The sequence below is a fragment of the Thermobia domestica genome, chromosome 11, assembly GCF_964235325.1.
Source record: "Thermobia domestica chromosome 11, izTheDome1.hap1.1, whole genome shotgun sequence".
In the NCBI taxonomy this organism is placed as follows: domain Eukaryota; kingdom Metazoa; phylum Arthropoda; class Insecta; order Zygentoma; family Lepismatidae; genus Thermobia; species Thermobia domestica.
The window spans coordinates 19,267,326-19,288,343 of record NC_137464.1 but is presented as its reverse complement, the minus strand read 5'-3'; the positions used below and the strand labels follow the sequence as shown (position 1 = coordinate 19,288,343).

General features: G+C 36.1%; 1 protein-coding gene across 3 annotated transcripts in view; it reads right to left on the bottom strand.

The window, feature by feature from the left end:
• PolA2 (DNA polymerase alpha subunit B) overlaps nt 1–21,018 on the bottom strand; it is a 69,108-nt gene that overhangs the window by 42,969 nt on the left and 5,121 nt on the right. For all 3 annotated transcript variants that reach the window (XM_081730176.1, XM_081730177.1, XM_081730175.1), the window contains exon 2: nt 14,091–14,313. In XM_081730176.1, coding sequence (XP_081586302.1) covers nt 14,091–14,257 — 167 coding nt within the window. In that variant the 5' untranslated portion in view covers nt 14,258–14,313. The remainder of the gene's footprint in view (nt 1–14,090; nt 14,314–21,018) is intronic.

Sequence of the window (21,018 nt, the reverse complement as noted above, 5' to 3'; positions counted from 1 at the left end):
GAACCTGGGACCCCAAGCACCACAGGTGAACACTACCACTAAGCCACCGCGGTCCCCGGATAAGCTAAGTTGAGCTAGCTTTCTTTAAAAAAAAAAAAAAAAAAGAAAGAAAAAGTAAAACCTCAGATTTGCTGGAGCATAACTCGGGAACCAAAGTCCTGGACACCTTATTTCACGAGCCTGTATAGCATGTAAGGGTCCACCACCACGCCAAATCTCAACCAGTTCATAAGCGCTCGGTTTATTTTTCTTCACTTTCTTTCTAAAATTTGACATTAAATTTGATGGACTGTAATTTGGGCACCAAAAGACTTTATTCCATATTTCATATGCGCACTAATACGCCAAGATTGATCCAGATCAGATTAATCTGGTTGAATTCGATAATCCTTTAGAAAACAATACAAGTAATTCAGTTCCTGGATGATAAATCAGAGTAAATCCCTGATTAACTGTTAGCTCGACTGAAGAAGAAGAAACATCGCGTTCAAACAACTCAACTCAATCGTTTACGTTCGTTAATCTTACACTAGCCTTCAAAAATTTTTCGTTCAACTCAGAACACTTACAATTCGAAAGTGAGGAGCGGAGCGACAAGTTGTACTCAAGATCAGGATGAGATAATGCCGAAGAACGATACTCAAATACCCCAACCCATACTTCCAAGGATAGTCCCGAAGTACCCGACATAAGAAAAAACACACATACACTCAAAAAACTACTTCTCAACACAGTTTCCTTTTTAGCTTGAAATACTTTTTCCAGCAAAGTTCAATTGCTTCGATACTCTGTTTATAGTCTGAACCGTCGAACTCTTCAAAACAGCTAAAAACCGCAGACTCCACCCGTTCATTGTCGGCAAATCTTACATCGAGCCACTTTTCAACATATTTGACGTAGTCACCTCATTTAGTCGATTACTACGATGTTCGTCTTTGCAGCTTGAACGGCCACGTTTAAACTGTCACTCAATATTTTACTGATTTAAAGGAAGGGCAGACTCTCCCAGAATAGAATCTAGCTCGAAAAAAATCAAATCTAAGTTTTATGTCCCATGCTTACGTTGGCTAAACTAAAGGAGACTGATGAGAAATTAAGGAAATAGTGGAATGATGCAAGTGGGAGGAAAGGAGAGAAGCGAGAAAACCCACACGGTGTTTATCCACAAGAATCTAGCTCGACTTTGATATTGGTTGGATTGAGACTTTTCTAATAAATATTGTATTACATAATTATGACCCATTCTTTCCATGTTTACCGATTCAATGAGAACGTTCGCTTTTGATGGCTGTCAAATACTAAACAACATAGCGTCTTCAAACTTAAACTTTACTAGGTTCGTACTTTCGAGCACAGTAACGTTTTTCAAACAACCACCTTCTATTTGTCAAATAACGCTACTTCTGGCACTACCCACCCAAATATGCATTACATCTAGGAATCCATTTTTTCTACAAACAGAACAAATTTGAAATAAGGTCCTTATGATTAGACTCAAAACGTCAATATTTTTCAGTTAGTATGTCATTCTCCAGTTAGTGTGGAATACATTAAGATTTGAACAAATGCAAAAATATAATGAGCACTTCCACGTACAACGGCCGTGTGAGAAGTGCCGCGAATGTTAGCAAATATATATATTACAGTATAATGAATTAAACCATAAGCTTATTTGAAATATCGAAAAGCTATACAAAACACTAAATCGATCTACTTGCATGTAATTTCGAAACAGAGACTAATCAAGTGCTCTCCACTTGAACCACGTGGTTTGGAATACAGACCGCTGCTGTGCTTCGACAATCCCGATGTCCATACATTGATTACCTATGACGGTTGTTTCCTCTTTCATTAATATCTCTATGAAATCACAAACGATTTTTAACATACCCTCTATAGATGAGAATTCAATAACGCACAGAGTAAAAGTGACTGACTGGAAATGGATGGTGTAAAAAGTTGTTAAAGTATCGTTATGGTATGCCGGAGGCCCCGTGTTAGAATCCCGATCCAGTCGGTCACTTTTTCACTGTGCATTATAGAATAGACTACTAGAAATACGCATAACTTGCTGGATGATTAATGAGAATAAATAGTCCCTATTATCGATTGTGCCATTTGTTTGTAATGACCGGAGCAGTCGAATTCATGGCAAGATAAATTTGACTTCCAGTCCATGGTTTCGGAAAATCGCTTGAATAATTACATTGAAATTAGGATTGGGTTCGCCAAATACTATTTATGAATATGCCAATTGGCCTGCCAGAGTTGCTCTCAGCCCTGGTAAGTTACAACCAGCCTCATAAGTTGTGATCTGAATTTATATGCGCTGGTCCTTGAGAAACTGATTTATACCGCACGAGGTTCGAACCACAGGTCTCCACACCTACTTAGCACCTGTTGGTGCAAATATGGCGGGTGGGTGTGTAAAGTGCTTAAGTCAAAAATTAGTGTTTTAGAGAAAAAGTATTTGATAGTTCAGGCATAAGTTTAAAATCCGATTTTGGGAAAATAATTAGCTGTTTTAGCTCTTCATATTAATAGTTTATTATATATAATGTCTGAAACCCAAAACCGGATTTTTGGATTTATATTTGAACTTTCAAATGCGACTTGTCTAAAACTCTAACTTTTGACTTAACACACTTTACACACCCACCCGCCAAGCAGAAATAGTATAGATTTGCAGAATCCTATTATCCTTACACAGTACTCAAGGCGCTAGGAAAATAGGTGTGTAGTTAATTAGGAGATTCACATAAAATACGCAAGTATTCCAAGAGCAGGGTTGGCAAAAACCATGGTTTTTATTGAAAAAAAAAAAAAAAAAACAGAAAACCAGGTTTTTTGGTTTAAACCAGCTTTTTTTGTTTAAATAATTTACTCTATGTATTTACATTAGATATGGACAGAAATTAGTTTGTTTCGCCTTGGTGTTATTATGCAACAACAAGGTTATGCTGGAAGGGGTCACAAGCTTAAAGCGGAATAGAAACCGCTTCTCGACTTACATCCAAGAGAAATTGTCCATTTGGACACGAAACCGGGACTAATTGGTCACAAATGCGATTGCCGACTCACTCACGAAGGACTCCTGATAAAAAATACGTTGTACTGATCTTTACACAGGCGTACTTGTTAATATAATTGTCAAGAGTCATTTCAAAAGGACAAAAAAATAAACAATTACACAAGTAGAATTATACATAAATCGTGAAACTCCCACCTTAGCCATTAGGAAAATCCTGTTAGTACTTGAAATGTATTTGTATGTAAAACTTTAAGGTCAACATATAATCACTACGCTAAAACTGAGGTATTAAATTACAAATTTGGTATGTAGATATAATTCAATAAAATTAAAACAAAGTCAAATCCAAGTTGATGATGGAAGCTACGTAGGCAGTTGATAAATTTTGCCAATCTCTATCAATAAGACGCAAGCTTGGCTTCTTTATAAAACAACAGGCATTCATTCAAGTAGGAATATATAATTTGGTTTCATTTCGTATGTTTAGGCTTAACATCCTTATGAAATACCAATGTTATTACGGAGAAGACTTTCGCTTAAAGGGACACCTCGAATCGCTACTTGATTTACACTTGACAGATGGGTTGTGGTTCGACCGAGAATTGAACACGGGACCCCTGGATTAAAGGGTGAAAAGTCGATAAACTTCATGCGGATGGTTTGAAATGTGGAAACGTCACCATTAAGTTCACACGATTTAAAGCACTTTTTTGGGGGGTAAATTTTAGACTTCCAGTTAAGCAGCTATCGCGTCGAGACTATTCATCGTACGATCATGGTTCATAGCTCGTTTTGTTCGGAATGAAGCAGTGTTCCCAATCGTAGCAGTCAAATTTCAATATGTGCCTAAGGTGGGAAATTCCCGCCCAAAGTGGGAAAAACTGAAATGGAAAAAAAGCGGCCTTGTTTATCGCGAGTATCACCCCTCAGGTACACGACACGAACATGCGAATGATACCAAAAAATTTTGTTGAATTGTGAAGAGAATGAGGTATGAAGAATGGTCCGAAGAAAAATAGTCGATGCTCTAGCCGATTTACTAATTTTCCAAGAATAATACATTTTCAGTAAATTTTTATTCAGCTTCAGCATAAATATTTTTCACTGTAGGAACATAAATCTTACCTCGTCTAACTGACTAACTCTATGGCCTATGGAACCGGAGGTTCAATGCCGCGTTCACAAAAGCTCTCCACTGACTTCTATCCTTAGCTAATTGGATCCAGTTCCTACTTTGTATTCCTATCTCTGCGAGATCCATCTTAACATTGTCCTCCCATCTGCGCCTAGGTCTTCCTAATGGTCGTTTTCCGATTGGTCTTCCAGTCAAGACTGAAAGCGTTTCTACTTTCTTCCATTCTAGCTACATGACCCGCCCACCTAAGCCTCCTAGACTTGACGACCCTAACAATGTTGGGTAAATCATATAAATTATGTAGTTCCTCGTTATGAGGTTTCCGCCATTCCCCATTCCCGTTCCTCTTGGGTCCGAATATTCGTCTCAGAACCTTGTTCTCAAATACTTTCAGTCTATGTTCTTCCCTCAGAGTAAGTGACCATGTTTCGCAGCCATACAATCTTACCTCGTCTTCGGAATGAATCCTCCTTTCGAACAGTACCACTCAAATGTCGGTACCATGTACCTGGGAAGAGAAAAGTCTCTAAAATGGGATTTAAAAAAAAATTCCTTTTTTCAAAGTTTGGGCCTCTGAGCCCCCTTGTGTTAACGTTCGTATCTCAAAATCACCTAAAAACATTCTACATAGTGTATGTAATATCTGTGCAAAATATCAATCATATTTTGAAAACTGAAGGAGGAAAACATCTAGAAGCCCGTGATTCGTTACCATTTAGGGGAACGTGGGATATTCTTTACACATGGGTAAATATTTCTCCCGCCCTCAGTTTCCAAAATATGATGTTGATATTTTGTAAAGATATTACACACAATGTAATGTGTTTTAGGCTATTATGAGATAGAAGCCTTAACATAGGAGACAACCATAGGGGCCCAAATTTTGAAGAAATGAGATTTTTTCTTACAAAATTCCCTTTTGGAGGGAATTCTGGTACATGATACTGATATGGGAGTGGTACTGTTAGAAAGGGTCATTCATTGCAAAAGAGAGCGATGTACGATGCATGATTTTAGGATAAATAGTGATAATACTGTAGATACTTTACTAAACTAATTATTTCAATATGTGTAGACAGGGGAAACATTCACGAATTCGATATTTTTTTGACATATCCATATTTATTCTAAAATCATAAATCGTTCGTCTTCTCTTCACAATGATTGAGGCTTTCAGGCGGTACCACTCGCATGTCCCTATCGTGTATCTGAAGGAAAAAAATTCTCCAAAAAGGAAATTTTTCAAAAATCCCGTTCTTCCAATTCGGAAACGCGATTTTCCCGCTTCTGGTACACAATAGGGAAATTTGAATAATACAGTTGGAAATCTTGCCTCATTACAAACAACTTTACAAACCATGATCCTAGGATAAATAGGGATGTGTCAGGATTTTTTTTTTTTTTAAATTACAAAAAGCCTCTAAAATTTATCATTTTTTTCCCTTCTTGAATGTTCGTGAAGTCACTACCCCCAGGCATCGCACGCGTGGCTGCAAAATGCCAATGTAACATATTCTTTGATGCTTCCAAGCTTGAATGACTGCAAGAAAATCCGGTGTGAGAAGCATTACTAGAGAAATATAAAGAAAATTCCGAATGTCGACGCCATGGTACAGATCTGTGCCCAAAGGGTTAATTAAGAATGGTTTGAATTTAATGAGAATTTCACAATTTCTGTGATTTCTTTAGTAGCCACAACAGGTATTACAAACCACAAATAATGTTTCCTATTTTTTACTTTAAAAAAATGGAACATCCAGATATTCACGTAGAAGTTAAATATACATATCTTTATTCTATCTTTCTACTATAACCCTAAAGCAGGGATGCAAATAACCACTAGCCCACATCTCACAATATTAAGCATTTACTTACCTTCTATATGATATTAAGTAGGCCGTGGTTCATCGGTGCGGGCGAGTATTTAATATCATACAGAAGGTAAGTAAATGCCTAATATTGTGAGATGTAGGCTAGTAGCATTTTTCTTGGGCTAGTAAAATTTTGTTGCTAATTTGCATCCCTGCCTTAAAGTAAACAAATTATTTGGTCCACAAGAGAAAATTTTATGTACCAAGCATATGAGAAGTAAGAAAATAACTTACAATGGACAAAGGGGAAAATTAAATGACATGAATGCCAACAACTCATGAATATTATTTAATCCAAGATGAATGAATAGAAAGTTCTACTTCGAACAGTGCCTAATTAACTGACTACTTTACATTGGTAATCGTTTACACTTTTATGTAAGGTAAAAGCAATATCCAATAATAATATAAAACTTAAAACGAACATAATCATCTATAATTGCACATATAAAATAACACAATTATCAGAACACACACATTTATATATAAAGATGAATAACTCGCTTCGCTAATATTTATTTATAAACGCTCATACATTCTATTTTTCCGTTATTTAAGTTTGTGTTATATTTCACTTAATTATGAAGCATAGATTTTCCTACACCCCCTAGATTACGAGGAACACACTCCCAGATAATTTCAGTTAACATCCCCGAAACTATCAAGGAGAAACTACTACGTGTGCTTGGTGACATAGGCCTACTACAAGTGTGGTAACTTACGTGAGGTATAAGGTCGTTTATTTTAACCTTAAATGTATGATTAAACTGCAAGCGAACAGTTGTGATTAGTGGTTTGATTGCTAGCTGCTTTTTGCGAATAAAGTGAAGTTCCTGTATATCTAGTATTAATCTGTTTTATGGACTTGTGTGTGCATATTAGGGGTGACTGAAAATCTAATTCTGCTTCCAGAAGCCGTAAGTGCTAGTTTTTTTTTAATAGTTGCAATAGTTTAAAGTTAACGGTATTAATGTGACTCGAGAAGTAGGCTACGCAAGTAGTAAGCAAATATTAAATTCCGTTCATTTAAAATATTAGCTCTTTAATACATTTTAACATTAAATACGTATAAACATTACGTGTGTATTTGGTAAAATATATATAATAGAAGCTCAATATACAAAAGTCGGGCCACTCCCCCAGGAAAAATCTACACCCCCTCCGAAATCAAAATCCTGGGGAAATCCCAGTTCCGAAGATTTGTCTATGCCGCAGACCGATGTTCCTCGACTAGTTGGCTAGTCGTTCAGACCTAACAATACTTTTCTCTGTTTATTTTTGGGGCAGGAACGTGAATTTCATCTCTTAAATTAGATATACCCTGTTGATATAAATGTAAGAAAACGAATGAGATACGCCAGCAATAACATGACAATCGTCTTTGAACTTATGATTGCGAGCCCTTGGGAATCCAAATGGTTAAAAAAACAAACACACACAGAGTCCTTTCTTAGAAACAAATACAACGACAAAGATCATTCCATCTTTGTACAGTAATTGCTTTCCGAAACATCAATCTAGTCCTGCCATATTCTAATGGTTTTACGTTTGGTTAGTGGATTTCTACGTTTGGTTCAGCACCATGGCTATATGAGACCTGAACCTACAGCTTAAAGTGAAATCCGAACATGAGCCCTCCACAGAGAATCGAACTTGAGTATAGCTTTACTGAATACTTGAACTTTAGCTTTTTCGGGGGAAAGGGATAGAGAAAGATGTGCAACATTTGGTGGAAAATAAGCAATTTAAAAATCTGAAATCAATAAGCATTTTTAAAATATATCTATTTCGGAAGCCAAGCTTGGACGAGGTACAATGTGCTGAACTGTAAGTGTTGCGGTGTACTAAATAGTTGCAGTAAAATAAGTATTAGGTTAGTGCGAAAGAAATATCCAAGGTGTGTCATTTCTAACGGACCCCAAAAATATTAAAATAATCGCAGTTTGCAACCACAAACCTCTATCATTGTTCATCCAACGATGGAAATCCGTGATAAAGTTTGAAATCTACGATACGAAGAAGTTTGCACGTAGCACTGTCTAATCTTCAGGAAATGTTTTCTTCCCCAAGAAGTGATCGAGATGCCGAAAGAGTTTCATACTGCTAACTCATGAAAACCATAGCCATTAACTACTGGTGAATTCTGCCGGTGTATTTCGTGGAATTCAGCACCATAACCATCTGCATTGATGGTTCCACCTTGGTTGGAAAGACTTGATGAATCACTCATATCATAGACCACCATACCAGCAGTAACACCTGTGCGTGGAAAAAGGGTTTAAGAAGCCATTCTAGACGTTGATCACGAAACACTGTCCTGACAGTATACAATTATCATAGCACATTCCTTTTTCATCTGAAGCGACCATTCGATGCAAGAGACTTTCCCAATTATTCGTCAGATTCAGATAACTGAACACCTCCAGACGGTAAATTTTATTAGCCAATGTCAACTCGTATGGAAGCCATGACTCCAAGTTTTTCTCCTTACCGATTGCTTGCAACCATCGAACGACAATGTTATTGTGTATAGTTAAACTGCTTGCAACCTCAATGGCATGACCACTTTTCCGAGAGTGCTTCCCGAGTGTTTCTAAGGAGTTCATACGAACATGATGGTTGTCTTCCATGCAGCTCATTTTGTATCGCTGTGAACCTGGAACGAAATTTACAAACAAAAGGCAAATGTGTTCCCATTCACCGTCCCTGGCCCAAATGTCCCGTTAATGTTTTCTGTGGCTTGCTGTGCAGAATTTTTCAGTGAGATATTAATTATTCGCAACCGGTCAGTCTTCATGGTGCATCTTCACAATCTTTTTCAACAATGCACTACCGCTTAGCTGTTTAGATAACTCAGTCTATTTGCTGGACGTGTACTGACTGTAACATAAGACGTGTGAAATTAGTCCATCCCTGTATTGCGCTGCTGTAGTTTCCCAGCAAACAAAGCGAACTTCCATTTGCATTAATCTACTAGATGGGACTAATGTTACACTTTAAATTTTAATCGCAGATTGTAATTATAGGGAGTTGAAAATTACGCGACGCGATAAGACTTCTGTTTCCGCTTTCGAACACACGTCTTATGTTACAGTCAGTACACGTCAGTGCAGTCAAATATATATAAGTGGACCGTCAAAGTCCAGAATAGCCTCAAAAGAGAGTATGATTTAGTTTTAAATCTTCTCTTCGGTATTTAATGTCTTATACACTAACGATAAAGATGAAAGCTGCATTTCGAATTACGTATTTGCTAAATAAAGAAAAAGTCAACAATATTTCTGAATCCTAAGACAACTTCCATAAATTTCCCATATCTTTAATTTAATGTATCAGATCTAAGTTTTGACGCTTCAGAGAATGGTCTTGAAAATACATAAATGATTTATGAACCAGCGATATTTTGTAAAATTTAGTCCTATTTTTAGGTTTAGAAGGCTATCGCCGCTACTCTATGCAACTCAACCGTAAGTACTGCTATGATGGCTGCATATCCTTAAGACACGAATCCACTGAGTGCGCGGAGGACCCGGGTTCGACTCTTGGCGGGAACTCATAGCCAAGATGCTGAACGGGACGCTAAACTAATCCGACGAATCCACTGACATACCAGTTAAGATATTATTAAAAATATAAGTGCAAAATAGCATAACTGCATGTGAAACCAATATTTTTAAAAATAAAAATGACTTACCTGCTAATTTTCCACTTATTTGATATTTGATGCTTCGAACTTTCTAAAAACAGTCCTCAATGTGCTATAAGATTTCCGTACGTAAAGTGTACTTTGAAAAATTATGTCAGTAAACTTGATTGCCCACTCCCACAGAACTAACTAAATGCACAAGCGAATTTACTTTGGTATTCTACTACTAAACCAAAAACTAAATTTCCTAGCTCTATAGCCCATGAAAGATAGTATTAGTATCAGGGTTTGCCCAAGTGGGCCCAGCCCGAAAAAACCCACCGGATTTTTTCGGGTCGGACCCACCTGAAAAACCCCACTTGGGTTTTTGAGCTTTTTGTTAGTGTATTATCGGTACAACTAAGGTGATCACATTGAAAGTGACTCATCAAATTTTGGACTTCCCTTGAGCGAATAAGATGCTTTCACGTTAGAGTATACAACATTCAATGTTAGACCTATATAAAGTTCTGAATGCACTGAATGAATAAAAAAAAAAAAAAAAGCTTACCTTCGCTTGAGATAATTATAGAACAAATTAATGTATGGATTGTGTTAATAGCGTATTTGAAGTAAAATATGCAATTTTTATATTTTAGAAAATACTTTCCGTGAATAGTGTGCCCGGCGACGACGTTACCCCTCATACATTTGACGAGTTTAAGGCCATAGGTTCCTGTATCACCAGTAAGTATGTAAATACATTAGTAAAGCTAATAGTATTATTTCATACATTAGAAGGTAACACAAGTATTCTTCAGTAAAATTTGGTTTTCCAACAACAACAGTTTAGTTCAGTCATTAGTTGCTACTCTTCAAATAAGCATTCTGGAAAATCAACATTAGCAATAGCGTAAAAATTCTTGTCAAATTTAAGAAGCTTAACGTTCGGAGTTCCGAAAACTATGTAACCCTACTATTTCAGATGCTGAATTTAAACTTCCATATTAGTGGAAGTGTCGATGTACAGTGAAGAAAGTTGCATTTTCGGTGAAAACCCGTCATGAAAAAAGCGCTCGGCAAATTCCCGTAATTGAACGCACAAAGCATTGGAAGTGAATACTTCAACAATAAAAAGCACGAGACACACTAAATTTCCTGTATAGATTTTGGCGGCATACCAGCGTAAAATTTCAAAACGTCGGCATTTTTTTTTTTTTTTTTTTTTTAAATAGCGGGTATATATACGCTACAAAGCGCAATTTTCGGTCTTTTAAAAACAAATTTTCAGGGTAGAAGCACGAGATACTCTAAATTAGCTGTATGTGTATTTTGACGACAATCCAACGTAAAATTTCACAATGGCGGCCACTTTTCAACTAGCGTGTTTCCACGCTACAGGGTGCAATTTTCGGACTTTTAAGTTGCAATTTTGACGGTAGAAGCAAGACATTCTAAATTAGCTGTATAGATTTTCTCGGCGATTCAATATAAAATTTCAAAATGGCGGTCGTTTTTTTCTTCTTTCTTTTCAAAACAGTAGTGAACAGAAAATTGTTGCAAGTTGCGACAATGATAGTCTTGAAATATAAATCACATATTAACACTTTTACCCCAAAGACATTGAAATATTTCGAAAAAACCCAATAAAACCCGAAAAAGCCCATATGGGCCCAGGTGTTTTTTTTTTAATACCCGGGTTTTTTCAAACCCTGATTAGTATTCGACTCAGTATTCAACACTAAGACACGTTATACGTGCATTGCTTCGTCTATCTCACCTGCGTTATTAGTGGTCTAGATGCGAAAGTTGGGATGCTGTGACACTGTATATTTAATGTGACGTTAAAAGCTTTCTTTAATAAGTATGACAGATTTAAATTACACAATAATATGACAGTGCAATTTGAAAAAAAAAAAAAAAAAAAAGTAACTTCATGTTGGTTTGACAACACTCTGCAGTGCCAATGCGAAGTATGTCAAATGATGTCCCCCTGCCGATATACATATATACAATGATCAGCCAAAACATTCTGACCACCTACCTAATATTTGATATCTCATTTGGCTCGCAGAACAGCAGAAATGTGGCTTAGCAATGCGACCTTACCAGGTGTCCGGAGACATGACAGGGCCACATATATACATGTCACTTAATTCCTGCAAGTTTCGCAATGAGTTCGGATCTGACGTTCAATGACATGCGAAAGATGTTCAATGGACATTTCCACTATTTTTTTAATGCATTATACTTCAGAGCTTCCTGATTACGGAAAACACTTCCTTTCGCGCGTTGATTCCAACTACTCCAAATCTGCGATTAAATTTCGGTCTGTTACTCATGTACTTAAAACAATAACCGCCATGTCTGTACTACATCTGTCGGTTCAGAAGAAACTGTCTGCCCTGATCAGTATGGAAACTGCTTAGAGAAGCTTATGATGCATGATTTTCAAGTGTCTATGATGTTGGCAATAAAACTAAGAACAATAAAATTAAGTAACAGATCTTAAGAGTCACTTGGGAAAGTAAACTGTGAATTCAATTATAATCAATTATTTGAATTTACCCATTTTAAGACAAGGTTTTAGTGTACTAATTTGCAAGATTATACAACAAACTATCTAACACATACTGAATTATTACTCAGGGAGAAAGATAATACACTGAATTTACTAAATCATTTAAATATGTAAGTCGTGTTATTTTCCTTAATAGTATAACAGTGTCTATGAACATGCGTACTCATCCGAACTTTCTAGCTTTTAAAAGCTGTGATGTATGCTACACGTATAAACATACGAAGCCAGTAATGACAGTAATTTTATTTAGTACCTTCATTTAAAACTGGTATTGTCTGCAGCTTAAGTTAATACACTAATTAATGTCCTCATGTATGAATCACCAACCAACCTTACGTAACGAATTTTATTCATACTGAAGCAAAAAATCAAAGATATAAAAGCTAGAGTTTTAATTTCTGGTACGCAAGTTCGCCATAAGATTTGATAAGGAATGCATTCAGGGGGCAGCTCGAGGAAATTTAGCGAGGAGAAAAATATTTCGCTAAGCAAATATAATTCAACTTCTCTACTAAATAGGAAGCACAAACTTAAGATAATCGAGTTCATGAGCTCCCAGAATTCTTCACTGCTTATATCGAACTACACATTAATATAAGTATCATTTTACCACAAAATTTTCGCACTTACCGTCGTTTTCTTTAGCCAATGACACTCGTAAATTGTTTATATTAATCGATGTGAACATTTACAGATCGACTGGAGATTTTGAACACACTAACATTTAAAATCAACAAATAAATGATAACACAGTACTGAAAAATAGTTCCAACTGGCTCATTACTGAATACAATGATATGGAATCTAGTTTCACGTCCTATACTTATGCTCTGTGGGCTACGACATGGATGATTAAAGAAAGTGGATGATTATAAATAAACTGGTGGAATGGTTATGTGGAAGGAAACGAGAACTGCGAGAAAACCCATGGACAGGATGTTATCCACCGTGAACTCGCATGGCTTGAGACTGAACCAGGAACCCCTTGCACCAGAAGTGAGCGATCCACCACTAATACACCATGTCCTCTGGTTACGGACATTTGTGATAACGTCATGAGTTCTATACACAATATTCGGCTGCAATGACGGAAACCAACCTACACTAACGAAAGGGACTGAACTACTTAAACTTCACCTTTATATCTTTTTTCTTTCTATGTAGGGAGGCGGGGAAAAGAAGAAAAAAGTACAACGCAATACTTACACGATCTAATCTTTCGCAAGTATATATATATATATATATATATATATATATATATATATATATATATAAACACTATAAAATGTCCACGAAAATGCTATAGTCTAGAGGTAGTACAAAGGATATCATGACAAAGCAGGAAGCAAAAGGACAATGCCGTAATTGATGCATTTGATATTACGAAACAATTGAAGAAAAAACATGTTCTCTCCTTCCAGGAAAAATTTTTAATGTATTGACCAAGAAAATTAAATTTCTATACACTCCCGATCTTATTAACTACTTCCTTACTAGAATTTCGTTTCACCATACTTTCCTTATACCAAAACTACCACATGCTGATTTATTATACACCGTTCCCTTAAACCGAATTCTCTGGCTTTCGCCGAATATCAACTGCTATTCTCCACCCCGTTAACAGTTTGCACGTTCGATTGTGTCCACCTATAATCATTCTATCTGCTCATTTTGTGCCATACAAATGTTATTAGATCAAGTTCTGCTTGATGGTTCTAGAAACTTCACGGGTGGAAAAAGCAGGAAATGTGCTAACAATATTGTCTGTAATCTTATATCTCAAAATTTCTTGTTACATGCATGTAATAGCCCCAACCCATACTACAGTAACAAAATTTAAAGGATACATATCGGATGTCGATGCATTGTAGATCACAAGTCCACCGCTTCCTGAAGCTGCTTCAGGTTGTTGTTGATGTGAACTCTTGTTTTTCGCTAATTCTTCCCTTTCCATCTGTGAGAGGGTTTCTGGTGTCGGTGCCTTGCCTCCGAGCTTCGAGAGACTGTAGGCCATCCATGTCTCCACAAGCTCCTCTTCGTCCACATCGTACTGTCTGCATAATTCTTCACCTGCAATACACAAGCATACTTCCAATTTACATGGTTGTTTCTACATCTTATTCCACGTTACAAATATTTTAAAACTGATTCCCTTACAGTTAATATAGATTGTTAACGATCTATAGTAACGTTTTATCACATGCATTAGTAGCTCGCCTACACAAAGTGTGACATGTTAGTTTACCCATTGTACTGATAAAATAAATCACAGGTTAATTTTGCTTTTTATAATTGATATATACACACGTAAGGCTAGTTTATATTCCTTTTAATAAATCTTCTGAATTTTAATTTCTTATTTATTTTGCATATTTATTGTATATAGTATTTTGTGCTTTAGTTGCTTTTCTCTTTAGTCTAAAAAAAGTAGCCATTTTTTTTAGTCTTATATATTTATTATTCTCTAAAACGTGTGGTGGCTTGAACAGACGACTGAGCGTATAAATACAGGCCTTATTTACGAAAAAAAAAAAAAAAAATCAGTTTTCTTAACCACTGCCTTTTAAACATCCTCCAAAAGACCATACCTCTCTGCGCCTCCTATAATAAAAGGATTCTTTTTTCCTCATCCAAACTTATAAGTATCCAGCTCTGAGATAAGTACTGACGTTTCTAAATTAAGTGACTTTAGGTTAAAAGATTAACGATTTCTTTTTTGTAAATTCTTACTTTAAGGAAGTCTACTTTTTATTTAAATTAGTATCATATTTATGCTAAACTTTTTTGAGTTCTAGTAAGTACTAAAGACTGTTGCTTTTTAATTTACCATGGGCGTTCAATAAGCTTTGCGCAGATGGGTATAATATTATTAGTTGCAATAAGATGGAATTTTAGGAAACATACTTTGATTCTTTGGCCTCAAAATGGTAATAATTGTTGTTTCCTCTTGTTTACAGGTAAACTACAATGGACACTGAAGTAGACATCAGGACTCGACAACGGTCGGTAATTGAATCCCTGCTCAAAATTGGTGATTAATCAGTTACACTAATTCATAAGAAGTTGTTTCCGGTTTATGGGTATTACACAATGGACCGCGCTAGTATCTACCGTTGGTTGCAGCTGTTTAAGAATCCTAGACTTACCAAATCAGGCCAGGAAACTATGGTTTCCATTTTAAGGGATTAGTGTGGTTTCATTTCCACAGACTTCTTGGAGCATGGCTCTACAATTAAACAGGACCGTTATTGTTTGTCACTGGATAAGAAATGATGTGCTCTCCAGACGAAGAGACTAGAGCTGCAAGGAAGGTCATCAAACTAATAACAATGACAAGCCTCAAACAACCATGATGACACAGCAGAAAATCATTAAAATGGAATTGGAAGTAGTCTCTCAGCCTCTATAGTCCGGACTAGGATTTCTTCCTGTTCGGTTGTCGAAAGAATGTTGAACGAGATACGTCACAGCAGATGAAGGCTACGTTGCGTGACATGGTCTTGTAGTCAAAGGATCAAAGTACGTTCACCTAAAATTCATCATCATATTGCAACTAATAATAATAATATTATAACCACCTCTGCAAAACTAATAGCTCTCCTAATAATAACTCTCCTACGATAAGTAAGCCTAGAATAATGTAATGAAAAAAAATTAAGCCTTTTTCATTTATAGCTGATGGCAATCATTATACAACGAACCATAATTTTATTTATATTATATATATATACTACCCCCTGAAAAGTTTCCGAACACGAAATAAAGACATTTTCACAATGTAACATAATAATGCATTACAATTTGCTCCCAAATGAAAAGTGAAACATTTTAGAATCCAACGGGAGAAAAGGTCTTGGCTTGTTGTGGATGAATTAAGAAAAATAAACTTAAATATCGCGCCGTTTTGATGGTTCATTACGTACGCGTGCGATACAAAACGGACATTACACTGCAAATTGAAGGTGGAACACACAATAAATGCCTCACAGGGGTCTCTCAAGCTGCTCTGTCTACTTCTTTCTCAGATCTCACTGTTGGTAGTTGTCGATTGCACGTTAGTTGTGTGTGTGTGTGTTGAAATGAGGTGTAAAGTGTTCGCTATTAGTCAGCATAATGCCCCGTACGAAAAGGGAATTGGGCATTGAAACGAGAGCAAAAAATAGTTACTTTACGAGAAGAAGGCTATACAATACGGAAAATAGCCGTAAAAGTGAAAATACCCCATACTACAGTGCATGATACCTGAAAACGATTTGCTGAAACAGGGGAAAATCACTCTCGAGCAAGATCTGGAAGACCTAGAGCTACAACTGAAAGGGAGGACAAGTACATTAAAGTGACAAGCAAACGCAACAGGTTGAAAACAGTGCCCAAATACAAGCTGAAGTGAATGAAACTTGCGAAATGCCGATCAGCTATGAAACTGTCTGGACGCGGTTAGTTAATGCGAGACTAAACGATCGTGTGGCAACAAGGAAACCGCTCTTGCGCCCTCAAAACAAAAAGAATAGATTGCTATGGACAAGAAAATTTGCAAGTTGGAGGCCAGAGCAGTGGAACAAGTGCTTATTTACTGACGAATCAAAGTTTGAGCTCTTCAGTCATAGACGCAGGGTTTTCGTACGTCGCTCCAAGGGCGAAAGACTGCTTCCGTCGTGTATTTTGCCAACGGTAAAGCATGGGGATGGTTCTGTGATGGTGTGTGGTTGCTTTGGTAACAATCAAGTGGGGGATTTAGCTCAAATACAGGGTGAAATGCAGAAAGAACAGTACCATCAGACTTAGATCAGACACGCAGTGCCATCTGGGAAGAGGCTCATTGGTCGTGGGTTCATCTAGCAGCAAGACAATGACCCAAAACACACATCCCGACTTTGTAGAGGGTATTTGTCAGCAAAAGAGCAACAGGGAGATCTCAAGAATATGGTGTGTCCCCCACAATCACCGGATTGTAATTCAATTGAGTTACTATGGGATGAGCTTGATAGGGTAGTTCGAAAGATGCGTCCATCTAGCGAGAAACACTTATTTGAATGTCTTCGCAAAGCCTCAATAGCAATCAAGCCCGAAACTCTACAGAAACTAATACGGCGAATGTCCGAAATCTGTAAAGCTCTTATAGCAGCACGTGGAGGTTACTTTGATGAATCAAAGATTTAAATTTTTGACAAAACAATGGTCCATTTCTGTTCAATTTCTGTATTTTCCTTAAATAAATATTGTAGGTTCCAGATAAAAATAAATTCCATTGATATGTCTTTGCCTTTTCTCGAATACATGTAAAATATACATAAACCTACTTTGTACGGAAACTTTTCGGGGGTAGTGTATATATATAGTCTTCAAAGTAAGAAGCACTGTTTTCTGTAATAACCGGTCGACTATTGATGAAATATTTTTTTTTCTTAAATCTACAAACCTTGGAGCTTCTGAGAAAACTTTCATGCAGCTTTGTTAGATCTTGATCTAACATATTTAGCTGTGTACATGTGCCATTTTCCCAAACATTAATCCCCTCCAACTAAAAATCTAGTTGGTCTAAGGAGTAAAGACTTAAAACTGGTACTGCTAACAAGCGACAGAAGTTTCATGAAAATCTGATAATAGTGGGTTAAAAAGATTTTGATGGATGATTTGACGCGGAATGACAAAACAAAACAAACAAACAACATATTACCAGGTTATTAATGACAAGTATCAGCCAAATCGCTTCAGTTACTTTTAAGAAATCGTTCAGAAAGAAACAATCGCCAATATTTACAAACTACTACATCAGAATTTATATTAGGAAAACGACATATACCAAATTACAGGGTTGTTAATGGAATACTGATTAATGAAATAAGAACGAAACCATCACGAGTCATTTTCGACAACTGAAATTTTGATGTCCATGCTTCAGTGAATTTTCCTTATTTCTGTGGAAAGGAAGAAAATTCGGAAAACCACTCCTTACAAAAACTTATATTTATAAACCTTAAATTTACAATTTGCTCTCGATATGCTGAACGTTATGGCCTTTACGCAATTTACATACTTAAATCGGGACGAATACACATTTAACTGTTCTCACTTTCGACTGACTATAGGAAAAAAAAAAATTATGGTGATCGTGAAAAATATCGAATTTGAGATTCCAAGGGGTCTACATTTTTCTTCGCCTCTGTATATCTAGATTAATTTTCGATGTATGTTCGTCTGTTCGCCCAATATGTGTACCTCGCCTTGAGGCTATACTGTTCACCGTATATAGAACAAATCTGAAATTTTAGTCGCATTTTTACTTCCTATTCCTCAAAAGTGATGCATGACAGTGAAAATGTAATATTTACGGAAAGGGTTCTAACGTTTTCGTTTATTTTTCATTGATCAACATTTCAGTAACACCCTTATGTACTGTAAGTTTGAGAAAAAAATCCAAAAGTGGTAGTTCACTGTTTGGATAAGTCCCTTAAGGACGACTTTCTCAAAAGCGACTCAGACTAACTTTTTATAAATGATTCATTAAAACTCGTAGAAGATGGCACAGTCGTTTTGCACTTAGAAGTAAATATGATGTAGTTTATCCTTGTGAGTGCTTGCTTTCGAACAATTTTCTAAGAAAATTTATTTAATTTTGTCCTTATTTCATAAAATAAATAAATATTTCAATAACAATAATTCCATACGGCAAAAATGTTTATAAGGAGCAGTTTACTCTTGAGGACAGGGTTTGAAAAAAAATGGTATTTAAAAAAAAAACCCGGAGCCATAGGTTTTTTTTTTTCGGGTTTAATTGAGTTCTCGAAATATTTCAATGTTTTTGGAGTAAATGTGTTAAATAGTGATATATATATATATATATATATATATATATATATATATATCTTAAGATTGCCATTGTCAGAACTTGCAACAATTTTCCGTTCACTGTTTTGAAAAAAAAATGGCCGCCATTTTGAAATATTGCAGTGGATCGCCGAGAAAATCTATACAGTAAATTTATAATGTCTCGTGCTTCTAATCTGAAAAATAACTTAAATGACCGAAAATTGCGCTTCGTAGCGTGGATACCCACTAATTTGAAGGAAAAAAGTCGCCATTTTGAATCTTTCGGTTGTTATGCAGCCAAAATCTATACAGGAAATTTACTGTCTCATGCTTGTACCTGAAAATTTAAACTTAAAAGACCAAAAGTTGTACCCTGTAGTCAGTGTGGTACAGGCAGACAAACGAACAAATTGAAATCGAGTCATCCCAGGAGCCTCCGTGACGTTCGCAGATATGAATACCAAATATATTAATTTAAAACAAATAAGATATAATTCATGTTTTATAAAATAAATGTTTTTATTGAAGTTTATTTCAGACTCTTTGTGCATTCAATTAGGGGAATTTCCCGAGCACTTATTGAAAAGACTGTTCTTTCCCGAAAATTAATTTAAAACAATTAACAAAAATATAATTCATATTTTATAAATAAATAAGTATCTTCCAGCGTAAAATAGTTATATTGTTAAGTATTCACTTCCAATGCTTTGTGCGTTCAATTGCGGGAATTTCCCGAGCATTTCTTTCACGACGGGGTTTCCCCGAAAATGAGCTTCCTTTACTGTACGTCGAAAATTCCACTAATACGGAAGTTTGAATTCGGCACTTGAAATAGTAAGAGTTACGTAGTCTTCGGAACTCCAAGCATTAAGCTTCTTAAATTTGTCAAGAATTTTTACGCTATTGCTGGTGAATTATGTGCTATAGAATGCTTATTTGAAGAGTAGGAATAAATGGCTGAACTAAACTGTTGTTGGGAAAACAAATTTTACTGAAGAATACTTGTGTTACCATCAAATGTAAGAAATAATATTAATAGTTTTACTAATGTATTTAAATATTTACTGGTAATAGCGACACCTGTGGCGTATAGCCTTAAACCCGTCAAACGTGTGAGGGGTAACGTCCCTCGGTGTCACCGAGCACACTATTTACGGAAAATATTTTCTAAAATATAAAATTGCATGTTTTACTTCAAATAAGCTATAAACAATCCATACATTAATTTGTTCTATTATAATCTCAAACTAAGTTAAGTTGCTATTTATTCAGTGCATTCAACTTTATAGAGGTCTTATATTGAACGTTGTATACCTTAACGTGAAAGCATCTAATTCGCCCAAAGAAGGTCCAAAATCTGATAAAAATCACTTGCAATGTCATCACCTGAGTTGTACCAATAATATACTAACAAAGAGCCCAAAAACCCAGGTGGGTCCAACGCGAAAAAACCCACGGGCCAGGTCCACTCGGGCAAACCCTGCCTAAGGAATTTTAGGGTCGATCTTCTCAACTATGACAAACGTGATTTTGTCCTTCATACACAAACATTTCATTAACAACCCTATCATATGGTGTAGGTTATTTTTAATGAAAAAATCCTAACTGTTAGTTTACTCTAGGAGAGAGTTCTTTCCAGGCGGTTATCAAAGAGTTTCAGTTGATTTTGCTGATATTTCATAAATCAAAATTTACGAAAGAATCCTATAATATAGTATAATTTCCAATGAAAATCAGCAATGGTTAGTTCGCATTTGTAGAAGAGTTTTCTTCGGACAAAGTTACCGAAAACATTAGAATTTTGTTCATATTTCGTAAAGACTTCCTTAACCGAGTGTCCCCACCAAGAATCGAAAAAAGACAAAGGTTAGGAATAGGATTCGCTGGCAGTAGCCCATCCAGTTGATCCCAAAGCAGGGATCCTCACAGGCAGGTTTTCGAGAGCAAGTTACATTATTGGTGGGA